This window comes from Phocoena phocoena, chromosome 5, assembly GCF_963924675.1.
Source record: "Phocoena phocoena chromosome 5, mPhoPho1.1, whole genome shotgun sequence".
NCBI classification, from domain to species: Eukaryota; Metazoa; Chordata; class Mammalia; order Artiodactyla; family Phocoenidae; genus Phocoena; species Phocoena phocoena.
In genome coordinates, this window is record NC_089223.1 from 12,951,708 (window position 1) to 12,972,795 (window position 21,088).

The following is a 21,088-nucleotide window of genomic DNA, read 5'->3' on the forward strand; positions in this document are numbered from 1 at the left end:
TTTTTGTACATACCAAACAAGTAAAAATAACCTGTAATCTCACTACCAATAAAGTATTTAAGGAATGAAAGCAAACCTACACACTATTATACAACACACACACACACATTAGATTACAAAGTATGGTTATAGTATTGGTTTACATTTTAAGAAAAATCATTTGATGATTTACCATGGATAACTTGTCAGTGCAATCAGATTTATCTAATGAAAAAATGCCTCCATAACATTCCTCTGTGACTACTAATAAACAGTTAGTTTATTAACTGTTTCTCTGTTAATTCGCATTTATGGTTACATTATTTCATTAACTGTAGTACAAAAGTAAATAGCCTTGTAAGTAAATCTTTATGTTATTATTTCTATAGGCTAAACTTCAAATTAGGTTGTTGAATCAAAGGGTATGCACATTTTAAAATTGAACATGCACTTCAATGTTAATTTTAAAAGTTCTGCCAACTTATGTGTCCATCGACAGTGTGAATGGACGCCCGTTTTCCTGAGTGGGTAGTTATACAAAAATAGAAAACACCATAATGTGTTCTCATGGGTCCATCATCTTTCTTGAACAATTACCTATCTCATATTTACCCCCCTAAATAGATTGTATTGGAGTGGATCCAAAGATGATGATATTTTATCCACATGGTCTCTCATTCATAACCAAATCATACAGTTCTTCCTTTTCCTTTACTTACTAGCTGTATAACCTTGGGCAGTGTTGCCTAACCTTTCTGTCTGTCTCCATTGCAGGAAAATAGTATGATAATAGTATCAAACTCTTAGATTGTTATGAAGAAGTGATAAAGTTATTGTAAATTTCTTATAGTGAGTGGCACATAGTAAGTACATAGTACATGTTAGCATTTCTTTGTTCTTAAGGGCCATCTGATAATAGGAAATGGTACAGGAGAAGGTTGAGTGTGTCTTCATGACAGTATCTCTACTGTAGAAGTTCCTGAAAAATGGTAGGCTCAGTTAACATTTGTTGAGTTGCTAAATGCTTTGGGGCATTTTACATGTTCTTTCTTGTCTTCATAATATCTCAATATTCCAGAATCTTTCCACTGAAAAATTTGTTGGATAACTTTATTCCACAACAGTGTCTAATCTTTTTTCTCTTGAGCAATTTATGTCATTCCACTTTATTCATTAATTTAACAGATATTTATTGTGCACCTACTACTGGATGCCAGATGCTATTTTAGGCACTGAGGGTACATGCCAAAACAAAATGGACAAAACCTCTGCCCTCATGGAGTTTACAGTCCTTATTAAGTTTGAACTTAAGCTGAGTTTTTTTAATTCTCATTCTTATACTAGACTTTGATATAATTTCTTTTTTTTTTTTAGTGTTAAGCGGCAAATTACAAGGAAAGAAAAAACCAGGTTTTTCTTGTTTTTTTTAAGTAAACTTCCATGCTTCCTCTTAGAATGGACAGGATAGTCATATGTCAGTCATCCTTATCTTTAGAATAGTACACTTAGAGGTAATGTATAGAATGACAGCTTTGTCTCACCAACAAAAAGCCTGTAAGACATCTTGGACAGTTCCACAAATCTTGATGTTGAACATTGGTTTTACCACAAATTACAATCTTTTATAGACAGTGTCATCCTGCATGTTAAACAATAAGGGTATCTTTTTTGCATCATCTTCTGAAAGTTTTCATTTATGAATACTAAGTTATAAAAACAAAAATGTGTACCTGAAGCTTTACCCTGCTTTAAAAGGTAAAAATATGAATTTACTGATGTTGTCAGGAGTCTAGCTATTTCTTCCATTTCTCTATATATGTATGAGTAGGCAAAACATTTTTATGTGACTATCATCCTGTTATTTTTGCTGTTTTGTAACCTTCTTTATTTCTAAAAGTCTACTCAGTTCTTTGTAAAAGTGTATCCTGACTTGTCTAATAGCTTACTAATGGGCACTTAGATACTTAATTAAAAAATTTTTATGTACGCCTAAGCAAACATTCTCCATCAGTTTTGTAAATAAATTCCGAGAAAAAGAATTGTTGGACTGAAAGAAACACACATCTAAAATTCGGAGATGTATTATTTAGACTACCTTCCAGAAAGACTGTAACAATTTATAATGTTTAGAAGTGGCTCTTTGCCCACAGTCTGCTACAACTGTCCTTTTAATCTTAGGATGAATAAAAAAAGGGTACTTTATTTTACCTGTCTTTAGTTATTAATGAGGTTGACCATCTTTTCTCTTTTTTTTTTCCTATTGAACTGCCTGTTTGTGTTCTTTGTTCATATTTTCTTTTTGCAGTTTCATGTTTTACTTTTTATTTTTAAATATTGAATTTAAGGAAAAAAATGTTTTTATTTGGGGTGTGAGGTACATGTCTAACCTACTTTTTTTCTTCCTGAAATTGATGATGGGTGCACCCCAAAAAAGGTGGGAATGTATGAGACACGTAATTGGGAAGTGGTATTTAACATGGAATATTAACTTGTTTTCTTTAGATATATGCACAATTTTTGGTTAATAATTATAAATATATATGTAGGTAACTAAGCATTGTGTGCTCTTATGTAACCTTTTGTACTAAATTTTTAGTTACGTGTCTTCTCCCACATATATTTGCAGATTTATGTCTGTAGCCATTTTATATACATGTAAAAATTTGATGCCATATTATTAACCACAGAAAGATATATAAACAGATACTTAGGGCTGAAGAATTCTTTATTGACCAAGAAAAAGCTTTTGTTCTTTTTAAGAAAGGATTAAACATGTCTAGGTGACATGGCATAAATCATCTAGTTTGAAGCTTTTTTTCAGACTTTGAATATTAGGATATTACTAATGGTATTCACTTAACCCCAGCATATATAGATGATAGAGTGGTGGTTATATTTTCTCCTTTTTAAAGTGGATGCTGGCAATTAGTTGGCATATGCAGAATGCACATTTACTTTATGAAACAAAGGGGAAAAAATTTAAGCATGCATACTTAAAGCATGTAATTACTATACACTGAAATGTTGATGGCATTCAGTTTTGTTATAGCCATATTATGAAATTTTCATGCTAACAGCTTAAAAGCTGTCATGTCTGTATTTATTTTCAATATTATATTTCTACAAGTTTTATTTCTAACTGCATAGTTAGGGTACTGATATAATTAATACTGAAATCTTAAACCTTTGTAAGCTTTCAGCAACTGCTTTCATACTAGCACTGCAGTATGTCTCTGGAATTTGCTCTCTGAAAGCGAAGGTACTGAAGAAGTATATGAATGTATACAAAGTAAAAATTACGCAACATAGCCTCTCCAGATCATGTAGATTGAGTTCTCTCAGTCATAACAGAATGTGCAGTTTTCCTGTTACTGTCATACAGCCCTCTCTTGTGTTATACTTTCTTGTTTTTAGGTTAAGAGCATTAATCGCTTGAGCTCTCTGTATCTCAGTTCCTCCTAATTTGTAAAATGAGTTTATACTTACTTTGTAGGTTTCTTGTGGAAAGTAAATGAACAGCAGTTTATAAAAGTCCCCTGCAAAGCCTGGTACAATAGACCATTGTTGACAATTATCTGATGCTATTCAGATAAGCTGATGGGCTCAATTTTTTTTTTTTCACTACTGAACATTCAGGCATTGGGGAGAACCTCTTCCTACTATAGAATTACTTTCAATTTAAAGATGTGTATTTTTAGCATTAAATAATGTGATGGTTTACAAATAAGTACATTTTTACAGTGATTTCTACTTCTGAAAGACTGAAAAGAGGCTCTGTTTATTTTTCCTTCAATTCAGTTAACATTTATTGAATGTATGTCATATGTAGAAGAAATTACATTGGGCCTGATGTCAAGAGAACTGTCTACAAGTACATTCATTATAGTAACATTTTTGCCTTTGTTTTGCATTAATGATTCTTATAATATCTGTGCAAACTTTGAATGTCCTTCTCTGTTTTAGAAGGTGGTGGACCTAGGAAAAGAAAATTATCTTCTTCTTCAGAGCCATTTGAGGAAGATGAATTTAATGATGATCAGTCTATGAAAAAGAAGAGATTGGATCAAGTGAGTTAATTTGAATTGCAACATCAAAATTAGTTGCTTAAGCACAGAATTTGTTGAGTCTGTGGACATACTAAAAATGCACCTCAGTGAATCAATCTTCTCTCTTACAACTAAGAAAATTTATGGTTGCAGCTCATTTGTGACTGGTTTTGCTTTCTTTTTAATTTATCCAGTGTTAGTTGCTTATTTCTGAGTTATAAAATTAACTTAAAAAATATTCTAGTGGTGTGGTAAAATACCTTTTGGGGAAAATATACTTTAAATTTTATTTCATAAAATTTAATAGATACATATGGTTGAACAACACTTACGTAAAACAGTTGTTACCAGTACCAGCACCATTTCATACTCCTCAGTGACAACTACTTATAATTCTTATAGATGACTCCTTTGATATTTAACTGCTTATCTAAAAATAATAGTGGTTATGCTTTTACTGGGTTATTCTAGTGTTCCATTAACTTTTACTTTATGGAGTAGATCTACTAAGAGGCCTCCCAGTGAATCTAGACATAGTCCTCCCTGTCTGTTTTCATAACAGCACAATTTCTTTTTGGTAATCAAAATCAAAATCAGTCACCCCCAACTAGCACAGTAACCTCCTCCTTTGCCTGTGATTTAGTGATGCATGAAGCCGTAAATAGCAGCTAGCAATGTGTACCCTAATTTAATGGGATAGTTGTTGTGTCCCTCCATAGAAGTATTCTTGCCTTGAGAACTAATAACGATAGGAAGTAAAAATTCTTTGAGTTTTAGGTGTGAGGAGCTACTAGTATAAGAGACTAGGCCCACGTTTCAGTTTACAGACCTACGTATAACGGCTGTAGAAGAAATAGCATCATATTGATTGCTGATTCAAAGCACTTACTTTGCTTGTACATCTGTTGAACAGCATGTTAGCCTTGTAAGGTGTTATCAACAGGTTCACGTTCTGAATTTTCATTGTGATACCACTGTTCTGTATGCCAGCTCCTTCTAGGTATTGAGGCACATGGTGAGATCAGTGAATTCCATGAATTCCAGTGAAATTAGCTCCCCTGGGCAGAAACGTTGACCGTTGTGTCACAGTGTACTGTGACTGAGTTAAGCTTTCTATATATCTGTATATGATGCATTAGTTTCCTAAGGACAGTGTAACAAAGGACCACAAACTGAGTGGCTTAAACAACAGAAATATATTGTCTCACAGTTCTGGAAGCTAGAAGTCCAAGATCAAGGCATCAGCAGGGTTGGTTCCTCCTAAAGGCTGTTCCATCCTTCTCTAACTCGCTGATTAGAGTTGGATTTGAGGGGATAGAAAATGAAGTTTTTGGAGAGCTAGAGTCCCACCCTGATGATCTAACCACAGAAGACTTGGAACAGTTTGCTGCTGACGGCCATGTGGATGCAGATGATGATTTGCTGGCAGTCTTTGGTCTTCCTTGACTTGTAGATCTCTGCCTTATCTTCACAGTGTATGTTCCCTGTGTGCTTTTCCATCTCCAAATTTCCTCTTTTTATGGGGACACCGGTCATTGGATTAGGGGCCCACCCTAATGACCTCATTTTAACTTGATTACCTCAGTAATAATTACCTTAGACCCTGTCTCCAAATGAGGTCATATTCTGAGGTACTGGGCATTATTCAACATAAGACTTTTAGAGGGACACAATTCAATCCATAACTGGTGTTGCCAAATCCAGGGGGGTAGGAAAGGCTAGTCCATACTCAGAGTAGATTTCTGTTACTGTCCCTTTCATGATGAAAGGGGTCGAATTTAATCAACTTGCCCCCAGACAGTTGACTACATCTCCCAAGGAATGGTGCTGTCATGGGAACTCATTGTTGGCCTCTGCTTTGGCAGGTCAGGTACTCACCAGTAGCAGTAGCCAGATAAATGTTGGTGTGAGAAAGTCTTACCTTGTTGATCTGTGTGCAGAAACTTAGTCCATGTTGCCATGGCCGTTTGTATATAGACACATTGAGCGTGCATCCAAGTGCATCCAGGCATGCATCCAGTCTTATTTTGGTGTTCAAAGAATGAATCATCTTGTCCACGTGATCATTAAAAACTCCTATGCAATAGATACATTTGCCGAACATTCATATGGGATGCTCTTACCGTTACATTCTGTTCTCAGAAAAACTTCTAAGTCCAACCGTGTACCTCTTCCCTGATCTTCCACTCTTGTTCTTCTCCGTGGCTGTTGTCCATGGTATATCATTGATCTGTACCTCTAACCATCTTTTCTATACAAAATGGGCAGTAAGTTGTACTGCCTGAAGTTGTGTACAGTGCTGCCATCTTCAATGGGATTATATTGTAAGCAGTTGTTCACATTCAGCTGGTTCTAACAGTTATGTAAACTCTGTAAAAGAAGTTCAAGATTTTTCTCCCACTTTATCTGATCATAAAGAATTCTGCAAAGTGCAGTAGATATTGGTTGAAGGAGGCTTTTTTTCTTCTGCCTCCAAAAACCACCTCTCTCATACAGTCTCATGGTAAAAATGTGTTAGCAGCATTTATGGCTTACTATTTAAAGTGAACATTTAAGATACTAATTACTGTAATTGAAGGTGAGAATGCAGATATGGTTATAGAAGTTTAGAAGAGATTTAACATTGGAGCGGCCATTGCCACCATTTTAGAAGCCTGGAGTGATGTAACAAAAGAGTGTTTGCATTATGTATTGTGGAAAATTTTTCTTGACTTGATTTTTGATTTTGAAGAACTTGAACCTTCAGAGAAATATTTTAAAGTTCGCAACAAGCTTTTGGTTTAGGAAAACAAGTTGGATTTGAGGGGATAGAAAATGAAGATGTAGACTTGGAACAATTTGCTGCTGAAGGCCATGTGGATGCAGATGATGATGATGACAGTGACAATGAAAATCAGAAGTTTACACCATGACAGATGAACAGTGAAGTTATCAGGCGTTTTAAATGTTGTTGAAAACAGTTTTACTGTTGACTTCAGCCTTTTCTTTACTGAAGATAGTGGCTTTAATGCTGAACATAGTAGGAGAGTTGTTCATGGCATCCAGTTGAATCTTGAACCTAACAGGCAGCTGTATTTGTTTTATTTTTTTCTTAAATATATATATTTTAAAATTTATTTATCTTATCCATTTGTTTTTTGGCTGCGTTGGGTCTTCATTGCTGCGCATGGGCTTTCTCTAGTTGAGGCGAGCCGGGGCTACCCTTCATTGCAGTGTGCAGGCTTCTCATTGTGGTCTCTTGTTGCAGTTGCAGAGCATGGACTATAGGCGTGCGAGCTTCAGTAGTTGTGGCACGTGGGCTCAGTAGTTGTGGCGCACGGGCTTAGTTGCTCCACAGCATGTGGGATCTTCCTGGACCAGGGCTTGAACCCATGTCCCCTGCACTGGCAGGTGATTCTTAACCACTGTGCCACCAGGGAAGCCCCAGGCAGCTTTAATGTGAGAGGAGGAGGCTAGCAAAGTTAGCAGACATTTATTGATTTTATTTATTTGTTTATTTTTAAGTTAATATTTATATTTTCAGCCATACAGCAGAGATAGCACAAAGACAGTGAGTCCCGCCTTTCCATGACTGTTCATTTTCAAATAACCGTTCATCTACCATTTCACAGTAACTCATAAGCTACAACTCTTCCAATGTTAACATCCCCAAGCAAACTTGAGTTCATATTTATTTTAGTATTTACATATTTCTTAACCATTTAACGTGTAAAATTATGCTACCCTTCTTTTAAGGTTTCTTCCTTTGTTTAAATGTGTCACTAATGAAGTTTTTGAATGTTATACCTCTAACACAATTTTTCTTAAACACGGTAGCTTTTATTTTCATCATTTTGCACGTGCAATAATTTTTGGAAATGGATGTGTCATGTTATAGCGAAAGAGATTGTAGTTGTCAGCAGAAGAGGACAGGACCTTTCTTTGAAGCCATATGGGTCTCTGCCATGATTTTCCTGTTGGGGATTTCCAGAGACTTCAATACAACATCCTTATGAGCCACAGATTCTTTGGGAATCACTGCATTTACTTACTGGTCACAAAACCCAAGTAGCAAAGGACCTTGCACTGCACTCTGGACCTGCTACAGAGCCTTGTCTTAATCTGGGCCCCATTCCTGACAGACTTAAGGGCTCTTCATAAACTGATCAGAGCGGCACACACTGTACTGAAGTATATACATTGCCTCCAGGATCCAAAGAAGCCCACTGAAGTGTTGTGCCTCTCTCTCAGAGGCACCAGTGCCAGCCATTTGTCTTTTTTTTTTTTTTTCCAGAGTGGAATTTGCAGCATGCTCCAGATTGGACCCCTGTATAATTCATGAAAGTGGTGGGCCCAGGATTTGAGGGTGGTTATTTTCTACTCTAGCATGCATGTTTCTTACTAAGGTCATCTAAAAATAGCCACTGCTTCCTGCTTATCAAGTCCAATCTGTGTGACGTCTTCAGTATAGAGGATCAAAGTGATATACTGTGGACTGTGCAAAACTATTCAAGTCCTTGAGTACTGTTTTATGAAAGAGAGATGGAGATTTACCATAGCTCTGAAAACAGTGAAGGTGTATCTATCACTGACCCTGCCCAGACAAAAGCAGATTGCTTCTACTAGTCTTCTCTAATTACTGCTAGAGTAATAGTCTCATAGTTATATTGATTTTCTCTAGTAAAATTAGCAGCTGGTATAGCAGCTACAGTTGGGGTCGTCACCTGTTTGTTTATGATAATCTAAACTAATTCTCTGTGACCCATTCAGCTTTTGTATAGGCCACGGAGGCACATTACCCTGAGATCTGGGATGATGGAGTCAGTCTCTGCAGTTACCTCAGAAATATGGTGTTGCTGCTGCTGCTTCTTCAGAGGGACAATGCTAGTGCCTTAGATTTGGTATTTTCTACAATCATGGCCCTTAATCCATGGGTCAAGGAGCTAATGTGGGATTTCTGGCAGTGACAAATTTGTCAGTTGCAACTTTGCATTCTGAAACCAGAAAAATAACCACAGGATTGATTCATAACCCCTGGACCCACTAAGACGATTTGAGCTCAAAGGTTATGTATCACCTGGCTTCTGTAAAGCTCGAGCATAACCACTGAACTGCATAGGTATTTTCAGTCACCAGGTGTTAGCAGAGCTGATAGAAGTGTGGGATCCGAGAGCAAAGAGCAAATCGGCACACGACCTACTGAATGTTTAATTTGTGCTGTCACATATTTAATTCCCAAAAGATATTTACTGTTTTCCAAATACTTTAACTTTTTTTCTTTAGGTGAAATTCACATAGCATAAAATTAACCATTAAAAATTCAGCGGCATTTAGTACATTCACAGTGTTGTACAACTACCACTCCTATCTAGTCCCAAAACATTTTTATCACTCAGTAATAGCATGCTGTATTTTTTAAGCAGTTTCTCCCCATTCTCTTCTCCCCCTAGCCCCTGCCAACCACCAGTCAGTTTTTTCTGTCTCTGGATTTACCTATTCTGAGTATTTCATATACATGTCATCATAAAATATATGACCTTTTGTGTCTAGCTTCTTTCACTTAGCTTGATATTTTTGAGGTTCATCCATGTTGTAGCATGTGTCAGTACTTCATTCCTTTTTTTAGGGCTGAATAATATTCAGTTTTATGTGCATACTACAATTTGTTTATTCATACTTTGATGACGTTTGACTCATTTCAATTCATGAATGTGCTATGTGAATGACTAAAGTTTAGGAAACACTTAGGTAATGGAAAAACACTGATCCAGGGTTAGACACCTAAGTTTCTATTTGTACCTCAGCTGGCTATTATCCATCTGTGACCTTTAAAAGGATTGTTCTTCGAGTTTCAGTGTCTTCATCTGCAAAGCAAGGTTGGCGGTATGAATTTTTGATGGCTTTGAAATGCTTTCTCCAAATATTAATGTTTTATTATTCCCCTGCTCAAAATCCTCTTGCTTTCTGAATAAAGACTGACCTCAGTTTGGCACTCCAGACCTTTAAGCAATATTAGCGCTGGTCTAATTTTTAAGCTTTATAGCATATCCACGGTCTCTGTGCTCCAGCCGACACAGGCCACTTACTATTACAAAAACACATCAGTTTTCTTCTTCCTACTCCTAACTTACATACCATCTTATGTCTCTGTTGTGTGGAACTTCATCTTATTCCTGTGTGCAAGAAAAGTATCGCTCACAATTTAGATATTTCTCTCTTAGTGAAAGAAAAAAATAGTATTGTTGTTGGATAAGAATGGAGGTAAAAGAGAAAGTATGAAACCGTGCTTTTCTCTCATGTTTGTATAGCTTGTGGTACAGTATCTTAGCAAAGTAGATAAATGCTTTTAGATTGACTAAAATGCAAGATTTTTCTTATATATAAACCCAAGGAATCTTTTTTTGTTTAAATGTGGGATTTTAACCAGTTTCTTCAAATGAAGTTAAGTGACAGAGGAAAGAGATAGTGTGTATGAGTAGCCACAGTTCCCAAATTAATGTTTAATTTATATATTATTTAGTTTTGTATAAGTTTCTTTGTCATTGAGTCACTTTTGTTGTGACTGAGCAGTTAATATTTAAACCATTCAAGACTGAAGTAAAAGTAAACTTTTTTTCTCTCAGTATTTGAAATTTGTAGAGGATATGAAATTGTCAGCATGGATGAAGTGTTTTGGTTTGGTTCGGTTCGGTTCGGTTCGGTTTTTGCCATTAGCTTGGAGAGACTTCAGTATACCTGAATTATTTCGAGTTAGTTTGAGGATCATTCTAGTTGTTTTAGCAGATTTAGCTTATTTTGAGCATTGTATGAGTGAAGTGTGAGTTATTGGATATGTAGTCAGTGTCTTTTGAGTGATCTTAAACCAGTAATATTTTTTATCCTTAAGATATAAATTTGTCAGTTTTCACATGAACAAAAAGAAACATTTTTGGATTCTTCTTGATCGAATGTGAAAACTTCCAAATCAAGTCAAAATACAAATGTGATTGTCTTAAGACTGTTGTTATTGATGATATCTTAAATTGGTTCTCTTTTTTACCTCCCCATTAGGGAGAGGAGTCAAATGAGTCTGCAGAATCTAGCAGTAATTGGGAAAAACAGGAAAGTATTGTGTTGAAATTGCAAAAGGAATTTCCCAATTTTGATAAAGAGGTGAGTAGTCATGTGCAGAAATTTAATCAGTATGTACTAAATGTTTGTATTACAAAATAAGTCTTTTGAGATCAACCATGTGAAAAGCTTAGGGTGAGTTTTGCACCATTCTGGTTAAATATTCTTATTTATCAATATTATAAAATATCTTTGTACTGCTAGTTTACATTATTTATTTACCTTATTTGCTAACTATAGTATCAGCATTATAATGGTAACATCATGGAATCATAACAAACATAACTGTAGTAACAACTGTCATCTCATATAAAATGCAGATCCTCTACAAAGCCATCTATAATCCCAAGTCACTTGTTTTAGCTTTCTTCATATTCTCATCCTTTAAATTTTTCATGAAGAATTTTAAAGTGTAATACTATATTTCAGTGTCTTAATAAGCTTTGGTGTATTTGGTAGATAGTAAAAATACTTTCAGGGTCAGTAAAGACCCATGCCAAGCATGCCAGTGCTAAAAATGCCTGTGTTTAATCACCTTATTGTACTTGAAAACACATTATTTGTTTAACATTGGGAATACATTTACACTTGTATTGATTTATTCAGGTATATATACAGGTAGTATATCTGCTAAATTCTGATGAGCTGAATGCAAAGTCTTGTTGCTATACTGGTTCTTTGCATATGTTCAAATTACATGTTTTGAAGTTGGCAGTTTATAAAAGCCTAGCTGCATGTTGCAGTTTAACTGAGCAAACATTTTTTCATACTCTAGTGTTTAGAGCACTTCATAGCAAGAGTAGAAATTGCAAAAACTATCAAGCTTCCTTCCCTTTGAAGCAATTTACGAAAGTGAAATTAAATATACAGAAAGCATTTGTAAAGCAACATAAAAACAAGTGTGAAATAATCAGATATGAATTCTATTAAGTTTTCAGGTGATTTACTTATTTTTAAAAGAGCATAAAAGTTTTCAATAAGTTGTTAACTTTAGATTTTTAATAAAAAGATCAATGACTTATTTCTAGGAATTAAGGGAAGTGCTCAAGGAACATGAATGGATGTACACAGAGGCTTTAGAATCCTTAAAAGTGTTTGCGGAAGACCAAGGTAATTATCTGTTCTATGTCATTACAGAAAATTCATACTTCCCAATATATTATATCTTAGTATATAAGAAAATAGTAAACCTATTAGCTAATAACCAGAGAATGGGATTGCACGAGATGTTAGAAACCAGTTCCCAAATGTTTTGGCCTGTTCTTTACTGCAGTGTAGAATGAAACAATAAACATTTTTTTCTATTTGGCTAACTTTTTTTTGATAGTTAAGTCCACTTATAAACTACCATGTTTTATTAAGTACAAAAGAAACATTTTTTTTTTTTACATTTTGACAGCTCTTAGGAAAGGTCTTACAATTGCTGGTGTCTTATAATCACTATAACGTAGATGTCCTAGCCTGCACTTACATGAATAGCAAAAGCACCAGTATCAGAAACTTATAAGATGGTTATCACTGGCATGGAAGAAAGTCCCTGATCCCATAGTGGAACATTTTTAACGTTAGGCACCAAAGGGCAGAGAAGTAGTGGGGAGGAGTTGAATCACACATGTTTAGCAACATCCTTAAGAAGGCCAGCTTTTTAAAAGGCCAACACAATGGCTTTAGGTTTTTTGTTGTTTTTGTCTGTTTTTAATGAATTATTTTAGGAAATGCTACACAACAAATGCTCTCGATGGCACAGAGAATGATAGTGTGTGGAGAAAAGAAAACCACCAATATTACCAATTCTGAGTCTGAAAAAAGATTCAGAAGGGAAAGATTATGAATGTGAAGAAGTGTGAAGAATATTCAGTTTATTTTGCTTATTTTTTAATATGTGTACAAGAATGAATGTATGATAATATGCAAGTCTAAAAGCTCTTGGACTGAGTAAAACATAAACATTCTAAATAACAAAATACTGTGTTATAGAGTAACTGTTCGTATTTCTTACTAGTACATAAAATAAGTGTACCTTCGATCACAGGCATCTTAGAAATCCATGGAATATGATAGCGTACTCAGTGATAAAGTAGTGGTGCTTTTTAATAACATATTTAAATGATTTTTGGTAATGATGAACCTAGAATAGTGGAGATGGGTGTTGGAAAAATTAGTCATATTATGGATAGTTTTAATTTAGGATGAGCATTATTTTTGCTACACCCATCAGTTTTGGCCTGGGGGTGTGGCTGCTAAATAACATCTGGGACATCTTATGTCTATGCAGCTGCCATTTATATTCTCAGGATCTTTGATAGAAAATGAGGATTTATATTTAATTCGTTTAAAAAAGTTGTCACCTATTTTTGAAACTATTTCAATTCATTGTATAACTTCAAATTCTACTTCAGTATTTCTCTTTAAAATATATCAAGATTTAACAATAAATTATAGTTGAATTCTGTATTAAAAGAAGCATGAATACTTGTATAAATCATTTTCTTGAAGTTTTATTTAATTTTATCTTTAATGTAGTTATTTAATTTATATTAATTTATATTTAATTTATATCTTTCTAATGTAGTTATTTTTGTCTTTGTACACAGATATGCAATATGCTTCACCAAGTGAGTTTCCAAATGGAAAAGAAGTTTCTTCAAGGAGTCAAAATTATCCTAAAAACGCAGCTAAAACAAAACTGAAACAGAAGTGTTCCATGAAACCACAAAATGGTTTTAACAAGAAACGAAAAAAAACTGTATTTAATCCTAAAAGAGTTATTGAAGACTCTGAATATGATTCAGGTTCTGATGTCGGTAGTTCATTAGACGAGGACTATAGTAGTGGTGAAGAAGTGATGGAGGATGGCTATAAAGGTAAAATTCTTCACTTCCTTCAAGATGCTTCAATTGGTGAACTTACTTTGATTCCTCAGTGTTCTCAGAAAAAGGCTCAGAAGATAACAGAACTCCGGCCCTTTAATAGTTGGGAAGCTCTGGTAAGGCTACATTCTTTTGCTTTCCCCTGTGTGTGTGTATTTAATTCACAGTACCGTTTATAGTCAAGGTATCTTCAGCCCAGGGAAGCATAGATGGGTGGCCTTATCCTGTGTAGAGTCAAACATTACTTTCATTCTAAGCCAATAGTATTTCAAATAGTGTCATATGACCTAATTTTGAATGAATTAAGGGGTGATTTTCCTGAAAATCCCCAAGCTGATTGGCTGGGCGTACTGTCACTCATTCTTTTGCATAGAAACTTGGTTCCTTTCACTGCAGAAGAAGAAATTAGAGCTTACATTTAGGAAGGAGTTGTTTGCTAGCCTGTTCTGATCTGTTACTACTGAGACACAATGCAGAAAGCAAGAATGTGGCGGAAGTTTTACTACAGCTTCTTGAAGAGCAATAGCAACGTCCAGGGGAGCTCCATGATTTAAAATGCCAGCCTAAGTGTTTTATGCTTCACCACAAAGAAGCAATTGTTTATTTTATTTTTCTTTTAAAAGTGACAGCTCAATCTCTAACATGTTTTTCTTGGTTAAACAATACGGCCATTTTATGGAATGTAGCAGGCTGCAGCGTTTTTAATTGGAAAGATAGAAAAGTGTGTGGAAGCCTAGAATTCAAGCGTTAGGTGAAGGGAAGGCATAAGCACTGGTAAGTACACTTTGCATGATCATTTTCTGGAATTTCATTTCCTGTAAACAAGTTTTATCTAAAATACCTGTATTTTGAGTTTCATAAATGTCAACAGTCAGCAAATCTTATTCATACAGAGAAATGTAAGAACTCTGTCTTTTAAAGTTTGCTTCATATTGTGAAAATGGGGGCTTTTATAGCATGGATTCTAAACAGGCCCTCCTGTGAAAGCAGTATGGATGATTTTTTACAGCTTTAGAATGTGAAGTCACATCAATCGTGACTCTTGATGTTTTATGAATTTTTAGGAAGTTTTATTCCCTAACTTAGGGAGTAAAGTTGCTTTGTGATTAATCTTATACTTGGGACAAATCTATGTGAACTGAACCTAAGTTCCCTTGATGAGTATCTTGAAGTGGCACGGTGGGAAGGTCCCTGAACAATGGTTGTAAATAGCATTTTCTAAAAAATTTGAAAAATATAGAAACATTACTAGTATTTCATGGCTTTAAAAATAAATAAATAAAGATATTCGTTTTGCCTAAAGCCTTTGCTTTTCCAGAGAACATCTGTCAAAGCAGGCCCTTTCAAAACTTGTTCGGCTTTGCCTAAGTGATTTATTTGTTAAAGTATTTGCTGAAGGGCGTTCTTGTTCTTGTCTTCATTTTCTTCTTTCTTTTAATCTTTAATGGCCTCCTATGTCATTACAGAGTTGGGTTGCTCGGGCTCGTTGGGATTCTAATTTACTTCATAAGGAATGCAGTTATCTGCACCAGTGTGTTTAGTCAGTGTGACTACTTGCCCACGTATCTTATAGTAAAAAGTGAATTATACCAGAGTTATATGTGCCAGATGCTTTTAAAAATATTCAGTAACTTAACATGTAGAAAGCAGATTTCCCCTACTAATTAATTGGCATAGTTTAAATTAGTCTTGACATGAATTTGGAGATTATGCATTATCTACTTAAAACTCCTATAGCATCTTGCCCTCTTTCTGAAAGTTGAATAGAGACTATTTTTGCTAGCCATTCATCTAAATGTTGATTATTTTATGTAACAGTTAAAAAGTAAACTTGCCACTTGAGTTTAGCGAATACAGGGCTTAGCTATTCTGAAAAAGTTAGTAAACACAAGTTCCTGGAAATGAACAGTTTAGCAAGTCAGTGTATGAGTTTTGAGTTTTAATTTGTTTAGAACTTTCAGCTTCTACTTTCATTTACTTTAGAATTTTGAATATGACTGATTTAAAGATCAATTTAATGTCTTAAAATCATCAAAGGAAAGGTCAATATTATGTACATTTTGTTAAAAAAAATTATATAATTAACTCCTTCCCTATTAATCAGAGAGGCTTGCTAATGTACCTGTGAACTACTTCAAAAATAAAAGAAAAAGCATTTACTTTTGTCTTCATAGCTGTTTTTAGAAATTCTTAAGAGAATTAATTGAAATTTTGTTCCTCAGTCATACTTTAATGAAAATTACAAGGCATTATATATTAAAAACAATGTGCAGATGTCTAGTAAACTCTTAACATTATTGTTGAATCTTATTAGTTTAGTCTTCAGGATTGGGGAATTTGGCAGAACTTTAAAACTCATTAATATTTCATTACAGTGCATATTGAGCCAACAAATCAAAGTAAGAAGTCTCCATAACATTGATAGGTTAAATGTAATCATTGGTATTTCATTGTGTTATTTTATTATAAAATTAATTTGAATGTGAAAATTATTTGAGCAGTGCCTTTTAAAACAGAAGTTGAAAAGTTGTACATTATGATTATGACTTTATTGTCAAAGAATTACACTTTTAGAAAATTTAAATGTTCAGATATTCTAGTCACCCTTATTTTATTTATATGAGGAAAACTTGATTATTTAACGAAATAAGTTCTTTATGTTAAGGGTATTTATGTTTGCAGCTTTATACCCTTTTTAAAAATCAAAATCTAAATAGTGTTTGTCAGATTTTCTTCACAATTTTTCCATTTCTCTTATTTTTCTGCTTCATAGCAGTAAAGTATGTGCTTATGGTAAGAAATCACATCATTAAATCATGTAGACTTTGGAAACAAAGCCAGCCAAAATGTCATTAGTTTAAAAATGTGTACTGTTAATGTGCTAAAATTGGGGGTTTTATTACCAAATTTCACACGTTTGATGGCATCAGTTCACCAACCACTTAATGAATTTTTATCTAACTTCGTGCAAAATAGGGTGGCGATGCTATTACGTCTATTATAACCTTATTATGTTGCATCTTTGTACTTTAATCAGAATCGTAGTGTATACTGATCAAATCAAGATTCATGAATAGCTCATTCATAAATAGCTCAATCTAAAAATTTTTCGTATATGCATTTAGTTCCTTAACATTTAGATCAGCATAAATGCAGTTTTATTTGATTGTTAACCAGGCAACCCGGGTTTACCTCATGTGGAAACATTACTCGTCATTGTGCTGCTCCCATCCACTAGTGACTTAGAGCACAGGTTTTCTTTTTTGCTTTATTGTAAAATGGCTGTCTAAATTTGTGACTCGAAGAATTGTAATGCATACTACTTCCTGATAGGGTGGCTTCAGTAAAGTGTGTGATTACTGTATTCAGGCTTTGTTTTCATTTTTGTTAAGTTTGATAAATATTTATTTTAAAATTATAAATGCATTTTGAGTACTTTGTAGGCTTCTCCCAGGTATTTATAGTATTTAAGACTCCTCTCCTCAATAATGTTACTTCTTAGGTGGGGAATTAAATCTGCTTTTAAACGATTTCCCCCTTCCTATAGAAATGCAAAATTATTTGTACTGTAAGAGTGACACATGGTGGCAAGAGATAGGTACTTCAGTCTGTGAGTGATTTAAAAAGATAAAGACCTTAAAGTAATAACTTGACTTTAATCAAAGAGATTAGTTATCAGGGCCATGTTGATGTTCTTTTTTCATGTAATTATCCAGTTAAGTAGCAATTACTTTTTTTCTCTTTTTTTCCCTCTGAGAAAATAGCTTTATCATTTTTTTGAAGAACGATTTGTTTTCTTTGTCTAAAATTGAAACAGTATATGCGAGAACAAAGAAGAAAATCAAGTTTAGCCAAAATTCTACCAAAGATACTTCCCACTTAAGACTTTATTGACCATCCATCTGTTTATGAATATGTTTGTATATTTCATATTATGTAATGAGGATCGTATTTGCTGTGCTCATCAACAACTTTAGATTTACTAGTGGATCCTGCATTTACAGAGTACTTTGTATTTCTTAGGTCTTGTTTTAGTGAAGCTAAGTAACTTACAGGATTGTTAAATGCTTTTTGTCTTCAGCAAGCAGTAACATAACAGTAGAGTGTTCTTACACCTTTCCTTAGGGGCAGACACCCATTTTCCCTGCCCCCCACACTCCTAATAAAAGTGTTTTGGAATTAAATGTTGGGCTTTTTTAAATGTTTTTATTTTTTTATTATTTATGCGTGTATTTAGATCAAGTTAAAAAATTCTACAGGCTTGTTCTCCCTGAAAATCCATATCCATCCCCTTCTCCAGCCTATTTCCTGTACTACAGATAACTGCTTCTACATCTTCTGTCTGATTCTTATCACTTCCATATCTAGGAATATAAAGATAATGCTTTTTAAAAATTTTTCAGTTGCAGGCCTTATCTTTTGACATGACATAGACATTATAGCATTGTGGTAGGATTAGCTCTCTTCTCACTGTCTGTCTCACTTCACATGCCCATTTCCCATTCCCCAGTCCTATCAATATGTTAATAATGCGGTAATTTTGAAAATCATTTTTTAGTATCTACATTGTTAGACTATGCAAATGCCTTTTATAGCTGAGCCATGTAATATACTACATGATTACTTTTTTTCCTTGCTCAGCATTTTGTTTTCCCTACTTACTAGTTGTCTTGGTTTTTCTGTTTTCTTAGTTTTGTATATACTTACTACTTCGGCTCTAAATTCTTCCCTAATTGTCTAAATTTCCCCTCAGTTTTTAGAGACTTCATATATTTTGTCAGTTTCATCTTCTTGAAAAAGTCTCTTCTGGAGTCTTATGACCTACCATAGGGGAACAGCTGTGATATTGGAATTTCATTTCCCCAACATCCTGAGGAATGTTGTTTTTCTCTCTGTTGGTTCTCTTGTTTCGGAATTCCATTCATGCCTCTTTATTTATTCCCTTGGTTTTGTAAATACCATACGTGAGGGTGAGTAAATAATATAGTGGAGCTAGATGGCCTGGTTTTGAATCCCAATTCTGACATTTTCTAGCAACTTACACGACCTTAAGCAAGTTCTTTCTCTGTTCCTGTATTTCTTCTTCTCTAAGTGGGGTGTAATTATGATACTGACCTCTGGAGAAGGCTAAGGATTAAATAAAGTTAAGTGCCCATTCAATTGTCTGTCTCTTAAAAAATGTTAGCTGCAGATATCCACAATATTTTGTGTTGGAAGTTTTGTATATATTATTAGTGAAATGTTAAGAAACAATTATAGTTTTCTGCTCTCCCCCAATATCAGTTCTAGTCATATTGAGTCAAACTTTTTTGGATCAAATCATTTTTCTCTCTCTCTCTTTTTTTAACCCCCTCTGTGCTTTTAAACAGATTTATGACTGGTCACATTACCCACAATATATTAAGACACATTTTTCAGCCTCCCTTTGGTAATTTGACAAATTCCTGTCCAGTGAGATGTAAGCAGAAGTATACCACGATTTTGGGAAAGCGTCCTTAAAGGATCTCTTCTTCCTGTTGGTTGAGATGTCAATGGGATGAGGACTCACATGTTGAGGATATTGAAGCAACAGAGTAGAAGAATTCTTTTTTTTTTTTTTTTTTTTTTTGCGGTACGTGGGCCTCTCACTGCTGTGGCCTCTCCCGTTGCAGAGCACAGGCTCCGGATGCACAGGCTCGGCCGTGGCTCACGGGCCCAGCCGCTCCGCGGCATGTGGGATCTTCCCGGACCGGGGCACGAACCCGTGTTCCCTGCATCGGCAGGCGGACTCTCAACCACTGCGCCACCAGGGAAGCCCCCTAAAGTACTAGATAGATCTAAATTCTAATCCAGCAGCAGTAATTTGGGTCATCTCTAATGTTGGTTGGTTTGTATGGAAAGGGGGTAAAGAGAGTTGGAAGCCTCACGGAGTTAAGTTGAAACTTTGACTTTAGAAATAACCAAAATGTCAAGTTCATTAAAAGTCTCAATCAAACTGTTGCAGCATCATGAAGTAAGAGTAAGAGTTGCTTTTTGCACACCCCTTCATTGCCCCTACAAAAATATCAAACATAAAAATTAGAATACTAAATGAACCCTCATGTACTCATCACCAGGTTCAGTTATCAGCTTATGTCTGATCTTGTTTCATCTATCCTCTCTGTTCCCCCCTCCCCATCTCCCTTTCCCTCTCTCTCTCTCCCCCCTCCCTCCCCTCCCCCTCCCTCCTTCCCCCTCCCCCTCCCTCCCTCCCTCCCCCTCCCCCCTTCCTGTAAAATCTTTGGTGAAGAAGCTGGATCATTTGTTCTATAGCTTCCCAGTCTGGGCTTTTCTGGTTATGTTTTCTGTGGAATAAGGATTAGAATTAAATGCTCCCATCAGTACTATTACATGGTTGGTGGTATGTTCTTTCATCAGGAAACGGTAATGTCTGGTTGTTTCTTTTTTTTTTAATGTATGTTTCTCTCTTCTCTAGGTTCTGACATACTGAATTGATCTTCCTTGAGTCAAAACAGTTCTTTCTGATTTCTGGACATCCTAGATCCTAGATTATATTACTCTCCTTTTGAAAAGTACCCATGAAATTTTGTTTTTTCCCTTATAATACCAGTTGTTAAGACTTAAAATTGTATGTTGCATGTCTTTCCCAATGACTATAAACCACACGAGGACAAGGGACTATGTCCGTATACCAGGTACTTTCACCAGCCAGGGTAGTACTTAACTACAAAAGAAAAGAAAAGAAAAAAACCCAACACAATAAATGGCAATTGGTTGCAGAAAAAAGGGTTTTTTTTTTTTAAACTTTTATTTTATATAGGAGTATAGCCGATTAACAATGTTGTGATAGTTTCATGTGCACAGCAAAGTGACTGAGCCATACATTTACATGCATCCATTCTCCCCCAAATTCCACTCCCATCCAGGCTTCCACATAACATTGAGCAGAGTTCCCTGTGCTATACAGTAGGTCCTTGTTGGTTATCCATTTTAAATATAGCAGTGTGTACATATCAATCCTACCCTTCCCTCTGTGTTTTTTAACTTTTAAGGGTTTTTTTTGTTTTGTTTTGGGAAGTACTAGTTTTAGTGAAAAGAGAAAAGCATAGACTTTGGAATTTTTTA

The 21,088-nt window shown here is 35.0% G+C and overlaps 1 protein-coding gene across 4 annotated transcripts in view; it reads left to right on the forward strand.

The window, feature by feature from the left end:
• Positions 1–21,088, forward strand: part of SMARCAD1 (SWI/SNF-related, matrix-associated actin-dependent regulator of chromatin, subfamily a, containing DEAD/H box 1) — a 67,812-nt gene that overhangs the window by 26,502 nt on the left and 20,222 nt on the right. For 3 of the 4 annotated variants that reach the window (XM_065877407.1, XM_065877410.1, XM_065877409.1), the window contains exons 5-8: positions 3,946–4,046; positions 11,055–11,156; positions 12,143–12,224; positions 13,709–14,100. In XM_065877407.1, the coding sequence (XP_065733479.1) occupies positions 3,946–4,046; positions 11,055–11,156; positions 12,143–12,224; positions 13,709–14,100 (677 nt within the window). Of the gene's footprint in view, positions 1–3,942; positions 4,047–11,054; positions 11,157–12,142; positions 12,225–13,708; positions 14,101–21,088 lie in introns of all 4 variants that reach the window. The other variant, XM_065877406.1, reaches the window with a different exon arrangement.